General features: G+C 32.2%; 1 protein-coding gene across 5 annotated transcripts in view; it reads left to right on the forward strand.

Annotated features, from left to right (window-relative positions):
• LCORL (ligand dependent nuclear receptor corepressor like) overlaps positions 1 to 21,423 on the forward strand; it is a 165,576-nt gene that overhangs the window by 112,460 nt on the left and 31,693 nt on the right. For 2 of the 5 annotated variants that reach the window (XM_043971844.1, XM_043971845.1), the window contains exons 6-7: positions 8,108 to 8,201; positions 16,171 to 21,002. In XM_043971844.1, coding sequence (XP_043827779.1) covers positions 8,108 to 8,201; positions 16,171 to 21,002 — 4,926 coding nt within the window. Of the gene's footprint in view, positions 1 to 8,107; positions 8,202 to 9,529; positions 13,800 to 16,170; positions 21,003 to 21,423 lie in introns of those variants that run through there. The other 3 variants (XM_043971846.1, XM_043971847.1, XM_043971848.1) reach the window with 3 other exon arrangements.

A 21,423-nucleotide genomic window follows, 5' to 3' on the forward strand; every position in this document is an offset into this window, starting at 1 on the left:
GTACAAGATAGGTTTGAAATTAATGATGGCACAAGTTGGTTGGAATATAATATTTGAAAACGTGAGTAATTGGAAATAAACTCATAAAGATTGGTTTCAACCTTGGAGCCAGATGGGGGAAGGCCTTAAATTTTGGACTAAGGAACCCTGCTTTTATGGTTAGGGCACTAGGAAACTCTTAAAGATATTTGACCAGAAGAGTGAAGTGATCAAAATGGTTTTTCAGGAAGATTATTTATGTGACATTGTATGGGATAGATTAGTAACCGGGAGGTTATTGTTATTAGTTCAAGTTTGATGTGATAATCTGATTTCCCCTCCTGATCCCCCATGCCAAGTCCCATCTGAAAGTCATCTCTCCTTCAAATGTAAATATTCATTTACTTCTAATTGTTTAACATCCGTGAACTATGCTTACACCAGTACTATTTTAGACAATAAATTCCCAAGGAGTATGGACTATATAAAATAACTTTTCAAAGCCGTGCCATAAAGTCTTATTATATGTACTTTGGGAATACTTAATATTTATTTTGAATTAGATGATTATTGTATTACTTCTAGATGCTTTAAAGAAAATCATTAGAGAGAATTAAGATTTTACGAATGTGGAACCTGAGGTGATTCCAAGTCATATTACCAATATTGTGTTTTTAGATTGATGATAGAATGCCTTAAGATGTATACAAATATGAGACATAAAAATATGTAAGGATACTTACATGTTAAAGATATATAAGGAACTAATTCAAATTTATAAGAATAAGAGTTGTTTCCCTATAGTTAAGTGGTCAAAAGATTTGAACAGGAAGTTTTCCTAAGGAAGAAATCAAAGTTGTCAGCAACCCCATATGAATAAATGCTCCAAGTCACTAACAACTAAAGAAATATAAATTACCTCCACTTTTAAGGTTCCTTCTCATTAGAGTTTGGCAAAGGTGACCACAAAAAATAACATTTGCTAGAAGAATTGCAGGAAAACAAGCACACTTTTGGTGGAGCTGTGATTTGGTCTAGCCATTCTGGAAAGCACTTTTGGAACTGGGTCCAAAAAGTATTTAAATTGTGCATATTCTTTGACCCCAGCAATACCACTACCACACATATACCACCTAAGAGATGAAAGAATGAGGAAGAGTACAAAAATATCCAAAGCAGTTCTTTTAGCAACAGCGAAGAACTGGAAATGAAGAATGGCTGAACAAATTATGGTATAAGAATGTAATGGAGCACTACTGTACCATAAGAAATTATGAAAGGGATGATTTTAGAAAAACATAGAAACACTTATGAACTATTGATAAAGAATGGATAAAACTAGGACAACAATTTTGGCAATAATAATATTATAAAGATAGGGAACTTCGAAAGGCTGAAGACCTCTAATAGTGCAGTAACTGATCATTATTCCAGAGTACTGATGATAAAGCCTCTTCATACCCTCTGACAAGTGATAGACGAGGCATACATTTTTGGACATGGCCAATGTGAAAATTTATTTTGCTGAGCCATGTATGTTTGTTAAAATGTTTTTTCCCATTTTCAATTTTTGAGGAGAGGTAGAAAGCAGAGGGGGTTAGGGATTGACTTCCCCCCAAAACAACAGTAACAACTAGAAGATCAAGGAAGGCCACAAGGAATCACACCAACAGCATATCATATGCTTTAAAAGAAAAGCAGGCTCTACAGAATAGATTTCATGGCTTCACATACAATCCTCTCTTGTTCCACAATGCATATTGAAATGGTCATTTTATTTAGTATTAAGTGCACAATAAAAAATAAAATTTAAAAATTAAAAACATTCAAGGAATTGATGCATGTATACATCAACAGTATCTCTCCCAGTAGATCAGTGATCAAAAATTCATTTAAAAATTAAAATATTAATTTAAAAATATAAATTATTTCAAAAGCATATAAAAATAATTTTAAAGCATGGCCCATACATAATACTAAGCAAAATGTAAATTAAAACAATTCCTTGAAAATAGGCAGAAATGGGAACAGTCAGTTTTGGAAGGGGTTTTGGGAAGCTAGAAAAACGAACATTTATTTAGCATTTTCTATGTCCCTGGCAGTGGTCACAGATTGTTGTCTTTTGTCTTGCATTCTTGAAGACAATCAATGACATCAGGAAGGTGATGTCTTTTTTTTTTTTTTTTTTTGTGAGGCTGTTAGGGTTAAGTGACTTGCCCAGGGTCACACAGCTAAATAAGTATCTGAGGCCGCATTTGAACTCAGGTACTCCTGAATCCAGGGCCGGTGCTTTATCCACTGCGCCATCTAGCTGTCCCGAAGATGATGTCTTGACTTACAAGTGAATTGGATTTAAATGAGACAGAGTTGTGCAAAGTCATCAGCCCCACTCTCTCCTCCAGAGTCATCAGAATCCAAATGGCAAGACATAGTTCAGGACAAACTGGCGATGGCCCAGAATCAATCAGGGAGAAGGAGATCTCAGTATCTGGCCAGAACAGAAACAATTGATTTTTACACTCACTCTAAGCCATCAAAACCAAAACAAGAAGGCACAGATAGCCACATATTATTGATGTTGCTGTGCAGTGATAGTCCAGCTTGGATTTCAGCTTGGAATTGTGAAAGAAAAGTGATTAGACTATCCATACCTTTGACTTATTGAACCCACAGCTGCTTATAACACCCGAGGAAGTCAGACACGGAAACAAAGATCCAGTAGAAGCGAAAATACTTACATATTAGAGCTACTTACTGTAGCTCTCTTTTTGGTAACCAAGAACTGGAAACATTGCGGGGGGTGACTGAAAAAACTACAGTACATTAATGTAATATGAAATGTTTTACAGTAAGAAATGACAAATATATGGCATTTAGAGAAACATGGGAGTATTTGAATGATTTGATACAGAATAAGGAAAACTGTACAGTACTTACATATATACAGTACAAGTGAAAACAATACCAAAAGACTACTATTAAGTGCAATGAATGACCAATCTTGGTACTAGGGAATTGATAATGGAATATACTGTTTCATTAGAGAGAAAAAGACTACAGGTGTGAATGCCTGTGTAACGTGTGTATTTCTATGCGTGTAGTGTAGTGTCAAAGGCAGTTTCTGTGTTTGATTTTTTAAAACTTATTTTTTAGTTACAAGGGAAGGCTTAATGGAGCTGGAAAGGGAAACTTGGGAAATAGTTGTTGGGTAAAAAACACAAGTCAATAAAACTTTTTTGAAAAAAACTTTCAGAATAGGCCACTATGAAGATAATCGTATTTCTTGCCACTATTTTATTCCAAAAGATAAAAATGACTATAAATTATGTTACAGGATCCTCCAAGTTAAGTCAGCAGACGCCTCAGTACTTAAAAGTGTCAATGTGAAAGCAGGCACACGAAAAGATGATACAAATGATGGAAATTTTAGTTCAGGAAAAAAGAGGCCTCATTCTATATCATGAAATGAAATCTTTTTTCAGGAAGGGAATAGAACATCTTCAAGCATGAAAATAACTATTTTAACATACAACTAACAATTATTTTATATTTAACAAGTCATTCCAGAATCATCTAGGCAAATCTATGATACCAAATTAAAAGATGACCCCATTGTAATTTATAGACATTTCAACCCTACTTGTTTGAAACAAAGTATGCAAATGGCCAGAAGTAAAGAAAAACATTTACTTTTACTGTTTCCTTAAGACTATCATAGATCAGTAGCTATGAAAAGGACATAGAAACTCCCCAGAAATTTAGCCTGCAAACGTTTACTGTCTGTGCCAAGCAGAGCTGTCAGCCAAACAGAAGACCAGTTTAGAATACTAGCTAAACTGCAAAACATTATGGAGGAAAATAGTGGGAGATTACAAAGCAAAAAAAGAAAGTGAACATACAAAAAGTTTGTCATTGGATCCAGATGAACAAGATGATCTTGAGCATACTTGTAGATGTGACCAGGAGGACAGTGAAACAAATTTTTTTTACTTTGATAAAGATCTGTTCTTATTTCCAACATTAACAAGGATAGCCTGTGCACATATTGAAGATTGTCCTCAACAAACTTACAGGTAGAGAACGGGTAGGAAATTCATAGGCAGTTTTACACATCTTTATGGTCACTTAACTGACTGAGCTATATGTAGGAAATATAAAACTTGGCAATTGTTTAAAAAACAACAACACTTGATTAAAACAAAATGTAATCATGAAGAAGGCCTTAAAGCCTCCTATGCTCATGGTAAAATGATATGATATATTTTATGAAAGGTCTGGGATATTATACATATAGATAAGCATAATTAAGACATTTAGTTTTGCTGACCTGTTTTTTCTTCTTATTGAAAATCTTTGTTACAGGAGATGGCTTATTGGGAAAAGGGTAGGATATATTTAAAAATGAAGGTGATATAAAAAGTTAATCAAGAAAAAGATTTTGTTGTTTAAAAGATATTAGTGGGGCAGCTAGGTGGCATAGTGGATAGAGCACAGGCCCTGGAGTCAGGAGGACCTGAGTTCAAATGCGGCCTCAGACACTTGACACTTACTGTGTGACCCTGGGCAAGTCACTTAACCCCAATTGCCTCACCCCCCCCCCAGAAAAAAATTTTTTTAAAATAATTAGTAAATTTTAGCCCTCATTATATAGGTTTAAGTTTAGATACTTAGACATTTAGTGAGACACTTAGTATTCTAATAACCTTAAGATAAAGCCAGTAGACAAAAGATTGGGAATGTGGTTGGACCCAATGCAAATGTTTCAGACTGGTAAAAACCCAGAATGAATCTAAAGTTTTGGAAAACTTTACAAAGACCTACCAACCATTTTTTTCATTTAAGTGTTATTTATATACTATATTTCATAATTCAAGGAAAGCAAAAGATTTTATAATGGATGCAACTGTAAAGATGTTTTCCAGTGATTGTCAGCATACTGAAATCTAGCAAATTATAAAATAGTCTTGTTCAAGAAAAGGGTTCTTTTTTTATTATGGAAGGAGTCTCATAAAAGACAGTTTCTATGGATGATGATATACAAATCTTCCTTTTTACAAATGACTTTGTAGCTCATAGATTTTTGAACTTGAAAGAGCCTTATAGGCCACTTAGTCCAACTCTCTCCTTTTATAAATGAAGAAACTAAAGCCCAGAGAAATTAAGCAGAGATACTATTTGGCCCCAAGTTTATTGACTCCAAAACAAACATTCTTTCTAATACACCCGTGCTTTTTGTTATTTTCATCAATACAAGATCACTCCCAAACTCACTGAGAAGAATTTCTAGCAATTTGGAAGAGGTTCATCTATAACAGAGTAAGTGAAACAATTGCTAAAAGGGAACCAAACTCTTTGTAATTGAAAAACCAGTATTGAACATGCAAGCAATATAAAAACAAAATACAAAAAAAAAAAATCTCACTTAAAAAACCCCAATATTGATCCCATAGAACAGATACAAAGTTTCTTCTCACAGAATGTTGCATACATTATAAAATTATCCCCACTGGATATGTTGGCTTATCTTTTACTTCAAAGGAGGCTTATTGGGAAAAGATTGTACTCATACATGTAAAGCACTTGACAAACCTTACTGCTTTGTATGAATATGCTCTGGTTTTTGCTACTTCACATAGCACTTTGTTTTGTAACATATTAATGCATGTACATAATGGTGTGTGTGTCTTAACCTCCTGTTGGACAGGAAATTTCATGATAGAAGGGATCATGTTTAATCCATATTGTGTATTTCCCACAGTTGGTAGTACAGAGTTCTGCATATAAAGGCGCTGAATGTCAATGATACATTGAGACTTGTGATACTTTATAATAGCATTCTGAGAAATGGTTGACTTTTTCTGAAAGTTTCTAAGTAAATGTAATGTCTTTTTCTAGTGTTGTCTCAAAGAAAAGGAATAGATTGTATACTCACTCAGAATTCTTTTTGAGTTTTATCAATTTTATGATGGTCCATAATTTAAACTATTAAGACATTTAATAAGATATTTCGTATCTCTAACACTTTGCCTACCTAGAACACATCTAAAAACTTAGAAGTACAATTATATACCTCAATCCAAAAAACAAACAAATGGAACCAAAACCTAGTTACTCTTACTTTGCAATCAAAGTATTCTAAAAAAGAATTGATGTATCCAGTTTCCAAGACCAGAATAGATCTAAATCAGTAAATTAAAAGAACAGAATATTTCACAATAAGTACTACCGGTTAGTAGGATGACCACATTTACAACAAAAATAGAGAAAGAAAAAATACAAAGCACAGGCAAAATAATACAAGTGAACAAAGATTCCTGGGACCTCATACTATAAGGTCAAGCAACCTTATTCACTGAATAGCTAGAGAATATAATTTTATTAGAGCATAATAGATTTTCACAATAATGATCAGATGCATCAAGAATTAGAAGAGAACTTGAGATGCTATATGGTCCAACCCATACTTGGCTAAGAATCCTTCCTGCAGCATCCCTGACAAGTAGTTCTCTAACCTTTGTATACTGTATTCAAGTGAGGGAAAAATCTACTACTTCCTAAGACTCCTCTGGGTTACCCCTAGATGTTGAGAAATCTGTATTTGTATTCAACATTTGTCATCTTTTCTGTAATTTCCATCTTCTTTATGCCCTCTGGATCTATTAACCGTAAAAGCAGACACAGGCTTTCTGAATCCAAGTTTAGTTCTCTATTGTACTATTTCATTGTAATTGTAAGGACACATTTAACATTAAATATTTTTAATGTATAGTCATTTAAATTTAGTTGTTAAATACAAAAGTCTTATTTACTGTCATGACAGAATACACATTTGTTTTAGCTCTTTCTTGTGATCACATACCTACTGAAATGGTGCTCATAACCATAGAGTCATACACATGGTGTTAGGTTTTTAATTTTTTTAACATTATGAAATTAATATGAGCACATACCTTTCTAAGAAATAATGGGGTTTTATAACTCACTAATTCTAACATAATGATTAGTAGTCTTAAAATTTTCTCTTCGTGTATTAAAAAGGACTCATTATTTTAGTGATCCATATAAGAGTGGAGCAGTTTTTCCATTTTATAATCTGGACCTTTTTCATTAGAAGCACAATAGTCTAGACATAATAATTATTCAATAATTTTGCCTGCTTTGGTAGAATTCAGAAGGAGGGATTTAGTGGGGTAAATTAAAGATTGCCCATTTATCTTTTGGGGGGGCAGGACAGTGAGGGTTAAGTGACTTGCCCAAGGTCACACAGCTAGTAAGTGTCTTAGGCCAGATTAGAATTCAGGTTCTCTTGAATCCAAGGCCGGTGCTTTATCCACTGTGCCACCTAGCTGCCCCACCCCATTTATCATATATATATGTGTGTGTGTGTGTGTGTGTGTATATACATGTGTGTATATATGTGTATATATATACTTATGTACGTGTATATATGTGTGTGTATTGTGTGTGTGTGTGTGTGTATATATATATATATATAACCTTAAAATTTTCATAGTGGAAAATTGATGTCTTTTTTTCTCAGTACATTTTTGGTAGCAAGTACAAATATTCAAAATCATTCCATAGACATTTGAACTATATTTAGTGTCAATTTCTCTCCTCTCTCCTCCTCCTAACAAAGAAATTTATTCATAGTATCTAAAAACTTTTACTGAGGACTTTAAATTGTGAAGGTTTGGAAAGATTTTCTTCCCTTTTCCCCAAAATCTAGCTACATAAAAAATACATAGTGCATCAGAGCCTGCTTTGAATAAGTGAATAAGTTTGGAAAGAATAGCTGAAAATTGATTTTATGTGGTAAGACAAAATCAAATTACCTTCCTTTGTGTTAGAAAGTATCAATTAACTGATTTATGTAGGTCTGATTCTCCATACTAAATGTCTCAGAATTTTATAGTACCAGTATAGTTCCTCCTTTTATTTCTGAATCATTGCCTACTTCCAACAGTTTTGTCTCTCTGCTGAAGAAACCATTAAACGATGGCTAAAAGCAAGAAGTTGAAATCAAAGAGTGATAAATATTGTTCAATAAATGTAGTAATAAAAAGTGAAACATAAAATGCATGCATTTAAAAACTTTTATTGAATTTTCTTTTCTAATAAATTTCAGGGGATGGAGTATTAGATCTCTCTACAAAGAAAACCAGCACAAGGTCCGAAGAGTCCTCGACATGTGATCCAACTTCTGAAAATTCTATGTCTGGGTAAGCCACATCTAGGAAATAACTGTTAGTTGATGCAAAAATACAACTTTGAAGTCAGAGCTTTTATGATATATTGAGTATATTTAAACACATTATACATTGTTTTTCTTCAGAATTTTTGCCACTCATAAATGTCTATATCACAACTTTCATTTGTCTTTTTTCTTTCTTTCTTTTTTTTTTTTAATTCTTTCTGTTAAAGAAAAGTTATCAGAACAATCACCAAACTTTAGTTCATGTTGCTAAAATGCAAGTTTAATCACAATGCAAACTAAGAAGCAGGACTGCAAAAGATAATTTCAATTACTTCAAGAATTTATTTAGGAAACATTTTGAGCAGAACATTTAACTTTAATACTTAAATTTTTAAAATAACATGAACAAGTTTTAAAAGTACTGTATTTAATAATTCTTAATGAAAAAAATAACTCATAGTACTGATTTTTATTCTTCCTTAGGTATATGGTGGTGGCAAACTGCTTGATATATATACTCAGCAGTGACCATAAAAAGTTATTTGATGTGTTGAAAGCTACCATTAAGTTAATTTAAATACATAACCAGTAATGAAATGCTGTTCTATCAGATTGTGTCATTTTACTAGCTATGACAGGACCCTTTTGTCACCTATATGTATTAGTGAACAATTTGTTTCACCTAAGAATAACAGGCATTTTTAGTCATAAGATGCATTAAACCTTTTGTATCAGTTTGAAGTTTTACAGTGATACATTAGTTAGAAGAAAAATAAATAGATATTAAAAATATCTAAAACTGGGTTTTATTATCCAAATTTATGGCTATGGTTAAGTATAGAATTTTAAGTTTTTAGATAAAGAAAACTTAGTCTTGTGGAAGTGTGGGATGTTTGTGTTTGGTAATATTCCTATAAATTTCCTATAAAGGGGTTGACTCTTTTATTACTTGTTTAGCGGTAACGTCACGTTTCTACTAACAAAAACTCCTTTAGGATTTGGGTATTTTTAATAATGGAACACTAATTGTATAAATTATATCAGTGTTGCTCTGCAAGCATCTATCAGAGGGAATAGCAACAACATGAGAATATTATTCATTACTGAGTTAGGACTTTAAGTTCTTGGAAGGTCTGCCCGTAGAGACCACTGTATGATTGACACATTGTCCTACCAGGACTATAGCATTTGTTATGATAAGGAGTAACTACCACGTCTCAAAGACTTTAAAGTGTCAGAAGCAGTGATGTTACCTAAGCAAGGAGTATAATAAAGGAGTGGACCCTCCCCTTCCATAGCTGTGTGAGAGTCTCTCATGCATCAGTTTACCATCGTTTCATTCCATCCATCCAGGAGACTACACAGAGACAGAGAGGACTATGTGGAAAGAAGTGCTGAGTTTGCAGATGGTTTGCTCTCAAAAGCTTTGAAAGACATTCAGTCTGGAGCACTGGACATAAATAAAGCAGGCATACTTTATGGCATACCTCAAAAAACTTTACTTCTCCACTTAGAAGCCTTACCAGCAGGAAAGCCTGCATCTTTTAAAAACAAAACTCGAGATTTCAATGATAGTTACTCATATAAAGACAGTAAAGAAACTTGTGCAGTGCTGCAAAAAGTAGCCTTATGGGCAAGAGCTCAAGCAGAGCGCACAGAAAAAAGTAAACTCAATCTACTTGAAACCTCAGAATTAAAATTCCCAACAGCTTCCAGTTACCTCCACCAGTTAACTCTACAGAGAATGGTCACTCAATTTAAAGAAAAAAACGAAAGCCTTCAATATGAAACTTCAAGTCCTACTGTACAGTTAAAAATTCCTCAGCTACGAGTAAGTTCTGTTTCAAAACCACAACCTGATGGTTCTGGTCTTCTGGATGTTATGTATCAAGTTTCCAAAACCTCTTCAGTCTTAGAAGGATCAGCTCTTCAAAAACTGAAAAATATACTCCCTAAACAGAACAAACTAGAATGTTCTGGGCCTGTAACTCACTCAAATGTTGACTCTTATTTTCTACATGGGGACCTCTCTCCTTTGTGTCTTAATTCTAAAAATGGAACAGTTGATGGAAACTCTGAAAATACAGAAGATGGACTGGATCGCAAAGATAATAAGCAGCCTAGGAAAAAGCGTGGCCGCTATCGGCAGTATGATCATGAAATAATGGAAGAGGCCATTGCAATGGTAATGAGTGGGAAAATGAGTGTTTCCAAAGCACAAGGAATTTATGGGGTACCTCACAGCACTTTAGAATACAAGGTAAAGGAAAGATCTGGAACACTGAAGACTCCGCCGAAGAAGAAACTCCGATTACCGGACACTGGGTTATTTAATATGACAGATTCAGGGACTGGCAGCTGCAAAAACAGCAGCAAGCCTGTGTAGATTACTTGTTAGCAAAATGATGTGTGTGCGTGCGTGCGTGCGTGTGTGCGTGTGTGTGTGTGTGTGTGTGTGCGCGCGTGTATGTGTGTGTGTGTGCATGTGCACACAAGTGTGGGAATTACATATGCTCACTTTGACAGGAGACATGAAATTTTACAGTTCAAAAACCACATACATGCCTTTTTGAAAAAAAAGTTTTATTCAGGGTTTTCACTGTGGACAGAATTATAGAGTTCCTCACTTAATTCTGATAGTTTCTATTTAATCCTTGTATAAATAGGTGAAAAAAATTCAGGTTTTCTTTAGTAGTCAATAGCATAAAACGTTGTGGAAAAACAAGTAAATGTCATGTGAAGCATTATTTTTATTGGTGAAGGACCACCCCAGCCATTCAGTTAAACCATCTTATTATGGAAATAAATGATTAATGGTTTATAAACATTTTACATAACAATATTTACAGTTATTGTAAGCACCTCAAGTAAATCAAAGGAAATTTTTTAAACAGAAAAGGCTTCTATCCATACAAGAAAAAATGGATGCATGCAGTATTAGTACACAACAGTACATTCTGTAGAACACAAAATACATTCAAAGCATCCATTAAAAATATAAAAGAAAATTTTAATGTATGTTTTAATAGGCAAAACAGGACACTTATAATTTACTGTTGGTTTAGCAAGAAATTGGGGTTTACAAAATATATACTTAAAGAATTGACAAATATAGTTAACCCCAAGCAGTTCTAGAATCCTTTTAATATAAGATGGAATACTAAGAACATATAATAATTTAATTATTAAAATTACTTAATTTTCTTTTTAGTTTGAAAAATAAGCTAACTTGTAAGGTTAGAGAAGAAAGGTTGAATGCAACTTAGAGCATGTTTATAATGTGCAGAGAAAAGTTTGAGAATGGTAATTTTTGGTTTAAACGTGCTGGTTAGTTGATGTTATGACTACTTTTAAATTTAATTTAAGGATTGTGTCACACTCCTACTATTGAAAAACCTCACTGTAACTTTAAATGTATTTGCTGCTGTGACATTTCAAAACATTTTCAGTTTATCAAAATGAATAACAGATTTTCATTTTGGTGGGCGATACATTTTCATTTTGCTAATAACCAAATTTGCAGTTTGTTCAGGGTCTTGAATAGAATTACAAATATTAAACACTGAAGCTGTTTTGAACTTTCATTAATGAAAACTCCTAATTAATTGAGTAGTTAGAAGTTGGGTAGTACATTTTAACTTTTATTAGATACTAGAAGAGACCAGTTACCTTCATATAGCAGTTTTTTAAAAAGTATCCATGTTGGATTTAAAGGAATATACAGTTTTGGTAATGTTATAAAAGCAAATCCCTACATGAAAAGAGTAGAGATTTTCTTATATAACTTCAGTCCTAAACTAATGTCCTTTTTCTGTGTTAAGATTCAGGTTTAGATGACTTTTCTAATACAGTTTTCCTAAGTCCAAAAGCAGGGCTTTTAAGTGACTTTTAAAGAAATGTACCGACTCAAATACTTGGGTTTTTACACTTGTGTTTGTGAAGGTTAATGCTTACATGTATAATAATACTTGAGTATTCGGTCATTAACCTTAAAAACTGCTCATATATTTTAAAGTAACAAATGAGAAAATAAATGGCACAACCAAGTTGTTAGTTATTTGGTCTCTTAGGTCTATATTGAACCCTCTTCAACTATTGTTACCTATAGAATAGGTAATAGGGTATGAATCCTTACATACTTTTTTTAAAGGAAATGCTATACCTAATAGATTACAAAACAGCAAATGTCAGGGTCATCTTTCTTTTTAAAGAATTAAGCCATATTTTGTGAGGGCCAGAATGATGATCGATTATTTAATATATCCCCCCCATTGCAAAAACAAGTTGAAAGTAAAATAAAAGTTTCAATTTTGTGACCTCTTTATATAGAATTTTACTTGCAAAACTTTGGGGACTTGAATGCGTTGCCTAATATTTATATTGTACTGACCTTTTTTATTCCTCACACTATATTTACATTAAATAAATTGATTGAGAAGTTTATAGTAAAGGGAAGAGATGCAGTACACTTTTTATATCATTTAAAAGATGACCTGACCAAAAATTGACAGGATTCATAAAATCAGGGATCATTTTACTATTGACTTCACAGTGATCAGTAGTTTTATAGGTAATATTATAGTTAATTTACAGCATTTTAGTACTTGCATTATTTATTTTTGGTCAGAAATAGTATATTAAAATATTTTTTGATAGTCTATAGATAATGATCAACCCATAACCGTTTTAAAAGAAGCAAAATGTGTTTGTTTCTGATTATTGGGCTAACCTCTGATTTTACAAACAAGGAAAGGCAGGGAAATTTATGGGTTCCCCTTCTCCCCAATGAATTTCATTAAAATGTTCTTTACGTTATACTTTGAACTACTTTATAATTCAGTTACCAGTCACTACTTATTGACAATTTTCTGAAAAATCCAGTTTCAGCAGACTTTTAAATGAAGGTGAAAGCAACCTCTATGTGCTTTCTACTTATTTGAATGTTTCTCAAGTATTTTATATTAAAAAAAAAAAACAAAAACAAAAAACAGTGCCTCTGTTTTTAGAACTACTGCTCAGTAAAGTTGTTTAAACCATTTCTGGTAGCTAATGACAATTTTATATTAAATTGTATACTAACTTTAGTGAGACTGATTTTTTTTTTAGTTGTTTACAGTACAAATACTTGTATTTGTTTTTTAATTGCAGTATTTCCATTGTCGCAGTAATTTAGTAAAACTCTGTGGCTGCCTTGATTTTGACAGATTTTGTTAATATAAACTGATTTTTAGGCAATTAGTTATATTTATGCATAAATCAATTGCACTATAATTCATGAATTATTTATTACAATATTTTCTAATGAATTCCATGTATCTGTCTTGTGTTGTAAATGTACTGTAATTCTGTTCCTTCTTTGTGTTGTTATATACCTAAATCTGATTGTATGAATTTTAATTGTTCAGTTAACGTGTTTCTAGGTTGTAATTTGTAGTAAAGCACTTCAATGCTTTTGCACATAAATTTACAACACTGGTGTGTGATTGATTTGCTCATTCAGTAAAAAAAGAAGAGAAAAAATGACTACATTGTTGTATTTGACTCACTTCTAGGGAACAATTTTACTAAAGCTAAATAAAAATAAGTTTACTTGATAGAAAATACATCAGTAAGAACTACTTGCAGAATAAATAGCAACAGTAAATAAAGGTTATTAAATATTTTTATTTATAACTCAAAAAAAATACCTCTGGTAAAAATTCATGTACCAAAAGAAACCCCCCCAAAAAACTAATATAGAAGGAGTTTGTATGAAAAAGTATTTGGTAGTATCTCACATTATCATTTAAGAATAAATTCTTTCCTTTGAGTTTTCATGTTTCTTATACTAGTTTCTTCTTTGAGATTCCAATATCAAAGAAACTGTAAAAAGAAGATTTTATATATAAGTAAGCAATTTGTACTATTCCATGTATTTTAGGAAATTACATTTTTAAAGGGAAGACTAAACAGGAAAGCTTCCCCTTTTTTAACTATGTAGTTTGCCTTTGAAAAGCTGAAAAAGAGTTTGTTACATGAACATCTTTAAATATTTGAATACTCTTTAAATGAAATAAAACACTTGAGTTATTTTTATCTTCTACTTGATTTTAATAAGCATCTGGCCATTTCAAAAACTTGTACCCCAGAAGGCATTAAATGAATTCATTGAAATGTAATATAAAAGATTTTCCTGGAAAACATATAGTCAGTTCTCTGCATTCATCACCTAGCTATATTTTCTTCTATTTAGTAAGTTACAATTCACATATACATAGGTGTGTATGTAGATATAGATATAGATATACACACATATAAACATATATATGCAGTTATTATATATACACACAAAATGAATTAACGTATGTGTACATCTCCATTTTTGCTAATTTGTGAAATATCAAGCCACTTTTCTTAAAGCACAGAAAAATATTAGAAATCACATGTCCAGAGTAAATATTTTAATTTTCTTCTCCATTTCTCTTATGTGTATCCTTATATATAATTGTCTGGTAATGAAACTTGGGTGACAGTGCCATTATTCCAAACTCTACAGTTTGATGTTGATCCCTAATTATTTTTAAACAGGTCAGGTTTCCCCAGTAGCAAATTATTTCCCCCAAGGAAGCTGACAGTTTCAATGTGTTTGCTTATTTATGATATAATTCTTCCCACTTGGATATCAGTTTGTCATAGATAGTAGAATAAATTCATACCAGCAGGTAAAGAACTTTAGTGAGTACAAAAATCCTTAAAAAAAAAAAAAAAGACATTTCCTCAACTTATTGAAACATCTTTGCTACATTTATAACAAAAAGTAAAATGTATTTTAAATGAAACATTCCAATTTACATGTATCAGGCATAATGTGGGTATTTATAATAGGCAAATAATAATTGTTTACATTTAATGTCATTTAATACACATTAAGAAATATGTGTAAATTATACTTAGACATATTGACAATATTCCTCAATAGAACTATATACTTAAATATTAAATTTCAGGATATATTTTATCAGCAAATACACATTTTAATTTAAAGTTCCGCAAAATGGGCTTTAAAAATAAAGAAAAAATAAGATATCTAGTATAAGTGAAAGGCTAGTTTCATGTTCAGAGTTTGGTGATATGTTTAACATAAATACATACTTTTCTGAAACAGAATTCTTTTAATATATTTTGTTCTTCTTACTACTGGTACTGGGTGAAAAATTATACACATAAACATCTTTATTAGTTGCTATACAACACTGAATCTTATGCTTAATTGAAGATAGATTTTTATTAGTGTCTACCATGAACATTTTTCCAGCATTTCTAATTAAATAATTATAGGTAAGTAATATATTTAGTTTTAAGTAATTTTATTTCAGTTCAGAAATTTGTTTAACAAAATATATTTAAATACCTTCAAAATTTTATTAGGTAAGAATATCTTGACTTAACCTTAGGTAAGAAAATCTGTTAGTCTTATAAGATCCAAATTATATAAATATTTTCTATTTTCAGATTTCTATTTTCATTAATATTTTACTAATGTTACAGTTCTTTATTTTAAAGAAAGATAATATTCTTTTGTATATCTTTCCTTAATTGTACAAAAAGAATATGGCCCAATAATAGATTATTAAAATAATTTTAAATGTTTACCTCACAAAATCTTATAAAGTTATTATAAATCATTTACCATTAAGGGCTATGAAATAATTGCTGTGTTTGAGAAATTAAATATTTTCCAATATTAATATTTATGTGCAATTATTATTTTTTAAATAGGAGTTTTTAATTGAATAATCTCTTACCATATTGCTTCATTATTATCAGCTTTCATTTGTACTTATTTCTAAAATAAGTGAAAAGGTTATCAAATTGCAAATCTAATAGTATTGGGGTTTTGAAACCCAAAAATTCCAAAAAAGATTTTTCATTCTAAATATTAAGATTGTATAGTCCCATATACTTTTGGCACTTTTACTGTCATTTATTATTTTTGTTTTGATTTTTATTTTTAGTTCAACTCTTGATGCAAAATCAGAGGAAGCTACTAAAATGGAAAAAGGAAAATCAACATTAAACAAAGTTTTGGAATCATTGTGCACATATCACCAGCAACAAATTTTGACTATGTTGAAATTTCTAACTCAAGAGCAAAATGCTTCTTCACTTTGCAGTTGCAATTCATCACATACTCTGTCTTCAGACTCTCAAAAATCCCTCACTGAAGATGATTTGCATGGTCTGTTCTGTAGTTGTGGTGAATATAGGCAAACAGAAAGAGGGTGTTTACAAAATGAAAGACAAAGCTCTGGCTTAGCACCCCTTTCAATGTGTATTAAAGATTTTCATTGCTTATCTTGCCAAACTGTAGCTATTGAGCACATTAAGACAGTAGTTAGCAGAGAAATTGCCAATAATTACAATCCCCACAGGTGCTGTTCTGTACTATTACAAAACTGTAATAATCACTCAACAAGATCAACCTTTTGTACTCCTCTTTCTTTACCTGAAGTATGTGATCTGTCAATCAATATTAAAGATTCTAACAGATCTCGGAGTCCTTCACCACCACCATTATCACCCATACAGACTGAAGGATTTGAAAAACTTAAAGATTCAATCTCAGGCGTTTCAGCTTTAGAAAACAACAAACTTGAAGCAATTATCAATCAGCCTCCATCTCTCATACCAGCAGAAGGCAACAACAGCAATTGTGAACATGAAGGTAAAATACGCAAAGCAAACACATCTGATAACTCAGATGATTCATTTCTCATAGCAGAAGAAAGCAGTCGTTTTATAAATCATGAAAAAATTGAAAAAGGTGAAAGTACTACAATTTTTCAAGATTTAATGGATCGAATTAATGAAAAGTTAAAATCAATTGAAACTACGGATATAACAAACCTTGTAAAGGTATCTAGTGATAATAATACTGAAAATGATAATCTAAGATTAGGTGATTTAATAACATCTCTTTTGCATAATGCAAAGGCTAGTGATTATAGTTTTATGGAGCTATTGAGTCAACATGATAAAAAAGTAGAAAATAAAATTATACAGACAAGATTCCGAAAGCGTCAGGAAACCTTGTTTGCAATGCATAACTCTCCTGATTCACCTTTGTTTAGAAGGCAGTCTTTACAAATAAAGAGAGAAATTGCTAGCCTTGATGAAAATTTTGCAAGAAAAAAGTCATCTGAAAAAATTTCCAAAAAATTGATACGCAATGATGAGAAAGTATCAATAGACAAAGAATCATATATTTTAGAAGACTCTGCTTTCCAAAATCCTAAAATCATTCAAAGTTCAAATCATGAAGAAGCATCTACATTTTTGCCAGTATATGAAATACAATCATTGCAACTACCTCTTCCTAGTTTGGAAACAAACTCAAGTTTTGACACACTTACAGAAAGCTTTACAGCTACAACACCAGAGAAAACAAGCATAACAAAATCAAAGAAAGAATTTATAGGCGAAAAGAAAATACAAAATCATAGAGAAAATCCCAGATTAGAAAACAATCATATTCCTCTGAAAGATGATCTTACTGGACTTTTAAGCAGAACTAGACGAAATATTGTACCTCCTGGGTGGTATTCTGTATATGTAACAAATAATTTTGTATTTAAAAAATCTCCCAAGGCCAGGAAGTCTACAGAAAAAGATACCATAAAAGATCTCCAAGTGGATAGATCAAACAGCTTAGACATAAATGAAATTGCAAGGAATACAAATTTACAAGTTGTCGTGGAGCGTTTAGAAGATACTATAAATATGGCCAAAAATACATTGGATAATCAACCATTATCAGAAGGATATAAAATATCCAGGAAGTTGAAAGAAGATGTTCATTGTAAAGAGCAAAATACTACTAGAAATTTAAACCTTTGTGTAAATGAAACATGTAAAGAACAGAGTTTCTTATCACATTCTAAAGTATCATCCAACAACAGTAATAAAAGCAATTGTCTTGTGACAGTAGAACATACAGATATAATGGATCAAAGACTTGATAGCTTCAAAAAAAAGCACTTAGATTTCAGTAGTCTGACTTCACAGACAAGGTCAGAAGTTGTAGAAAATTCTTTTTCCAGTTACTCTAGTCCTATCAAACTCATGTTTCTGTCAGAGGTTAATAGTAGTGAAGGAATCAAATATACTTTAACATCTGTTAGTACTTCTAATGCAAACCTCTGTTCTTTTGAAAAATGCCCAACTAGCCCATCAGTAGTAAAAGAAACTGAAAAAAACAAGAGTATCCCAGGTGCATATTTTGGTGATTACAGTTGTAATACAGAAAATGACACTGAACAAGGAGAACAAAAAAAATCCAGCTGTGTAAAAGAAACTATAGAACCCTGTTCAACAAATGTAACTGATATGAATAGTTGTAAGCAACAGGAAGAATGTATAGATAAATCAAACAGTGCTAGTGAATCATCTTTAAAAAGAAAACCAGGTAGGCCTAAAAAAATAGGTCCTCAAGTTGTAAAACAGGTGAAGCGACCTATTGGAAGGCCACCAAAACCTAAAGTTGATAAAATAGAAAGCACTATACGTAGAAGTGAGCACATTGGCACTGCTGGGAAGAAAAACACAGAATCTCTAGTTTCAGGCTTAAATGAGGGTATTAGTAGAAAAAGTATCACAGTGACTGTTGTTTATGGAAGGTCAAGAAGAATTAAAAGGCATGTTTCAGAAGGTAGCCTAGGCAATGCTATATCTTTAAATAATAGTAGTGCTGATTTTTTGCATGAATATAATGGGCTGAAACATAAGAAAGCAGCAGAAATTGGTTTGGATGAAAGAATGAATGTGGTACCAAATTTGACTACTGAAAGGGAGATCTTTGCATCTGGCTATGAACACATTAGACCTATCAAGAACAAATCTGTGTTACCTTACCCTTACAGTAATATCATCCGGACAAGCCAGAAGCCTTTGACAGTAATTAGGAAACCTGGTAGACCTGCAAAAGTTAAAATCTCTGGCATATCTGTGACTATTAATAGAGTTTCACCTCAAGAAAGAAAAGTCTGTATAAGCAGCTGTTTGCCTCCTTTAGATCAAGACAGTATGCTTTTAGAAAAAAACCTATCAGAAGAAAAGCATGAACACCAGTGCCATAAAATGGATAAAACAAAAAGCACTCAAGCTGATTTATTTGAGGAGAGATCAAAGAATATGTCTTCTCCAGTACCTTTGAGACATTCTGTTAGGGACAGAAAGCCATCACTGCATTTTTTACATTCCCTAGCATCCTCTAATTCATTTGCTTATAGAAACAATTTACTACGTAAGTCATATAAACTACATTTCCAAAAAAGTAAAGATCAAAAAGAAAAATGCAAATACTCAAATAGGAAAATAGCTTCCAAAGATACCTCAGCAGCCAGAAATTCAGGAAATACAAAAAAGGATCCTGATGATGGTAAAATCACAACTATTAATGAAGTATCATTGGATCCTATTTTTTCATCAAACCCCTCTCTTAGGTGGTGGGCAACTACTACTTCAAATGATTCCTTGTTAGAGGAACTAAACAATAGATTTGAGCAAATAACTAATGCTTGGGTACAAGTGAGTAGAAATGAAACAGATAATTGTCTTCATGAAGCAAGAGGCCACCTAGAAGAGGATGATAGTTTTAAAGTGCCAAGCCCTTTAGAAACTTGCCTTTTAGAACTTGAAGTCTCACCTGTAAAAATGCTTTTTCAGAAGAAGTGTGACATGAATGAGCTTTGTACCTGGTTTATGCAAACAACAGAAACACAATCTCTTTCACTAGTTAGAAAAGCAAATGCTCGAAATCCTTTGGAAGTCATTAATACCAGAGGAATCAAAGTTGGAAGCAAACAATCTGATCATAATACTAGCCTTTTCAGAAAGCACTTTAAAAAATTTGCACTATCTTCTCCTTCAAAATCAGCAGGGAAGTTACAGATATTGCATAAAATAGTTAGATCTCCAGTCTTAAATGTGAAAAATAATTTCACACTAGCCAGATTGAGGAGAACTGAATTTAAGAGGCTACAGCATGAAAGATGGAGACAGGTAAAAAAACTTCACAATCATGGAACAGTTGATTGGAAATCTAAAAGAAGAAACTTAAGATTTTTCTGCCAGAACCAGTTTTTGAATAAGACTGCAGAGGGAACAAATGCTGACATCACACTTCAAGGAAAAAGCACAGCAGAAAATCAGCAGTTGGTCTTAGCACCTGAAATCAGGGATGCTTTTTTGCAACAGAAGGTAGAATTTCCTGACTACAGCACACATGCTAGTATAGAAAGCATTTTAAAACTACATGCTAAAGAGAATGAAACCAATTACAGCCATAAAGATTATGGGAAAGTATCAAGACAAGGAAAAGTGTGTTCAAGTTCTTGGAGGTCAAAAACCTTTAAAGACTGTAGGATATTTTTGAGGAAAATCAATCATATCGAACAAAGAAATCCATTTCAGCTAAATACCATCATTTATTCTCCTGAATCTGTTGAAAGTGGAAGTAATCATCAGAATTATGTTGAAGAAGCAAAGCACTGTAACTTAAGATCCCATTCTTCCCGGCAAAATTCTCTTAAAAGGCAATCTGAATCAATAGAAAAATCTAAAGCAAATAATTCTTCACCTGACACTTTTGCTAGCCAACTTGATGGCAATAAATTAGACAAACATATTAAATTTGATAAGAATGCTTCTGATAGTTCTGAAGTTCTTAGTAAATTGAACAAAAGAAAAAGACCCTCATGGAAGACCACTGAAATGTCAACAAAAAGACATAAGCGACAATCTTGTAACAGTGGACAAATGGCAAACTATTATTCAAAATACCAGCTAGGTAAGTTTTTCTCTCCCTGATTATAAAATTTCATTGTAGGTTTCATGAATAAAGTATAAATAAATAGGTAGATAAAGAACACCTTATTTGTAGTTTCCCCCCACCCAAAAAAAAAAAATTGAAAAATTTAAGCTACCACCTGCTGAATAAGGTGTCAGATTCCAAATAAGCATTTCCCTGTATCTTCAAATTTCCAGAATTTCAACAAGAATTAAAAAGAAGAGGTATAGACATTTTGACCTAGTGGGAAAGGGGTGAATGGGACTGATTTTTTTTAAGTCCCAACTTTTTACAGTAGATAATTTTGTTTTTTAAAAATTACCAGGGGCAGCTAGGTGGTACAGTGGATAGAGCACCGGCCCTGGTGTCAGGAGGACCTGAGTTCAAATCTGGCTTCAGACACTTAATACTTACTAGCTGT

Source organism: Dromiciops gliroides, chromosome 6, assembly GCF_019393635.1.
Source record: "Dromiciops gliroides isolate mDroGli1 chromosome 6, mDroGli1.pri, whole genome shotgun sequence".
Taxonomy (NCBI): Eukaryota; Metazoa; Chordata; class Mammalia; order Microbiotheria; family Microbiotheriidae; genus Dromiciops; species Dromiciops gliroides.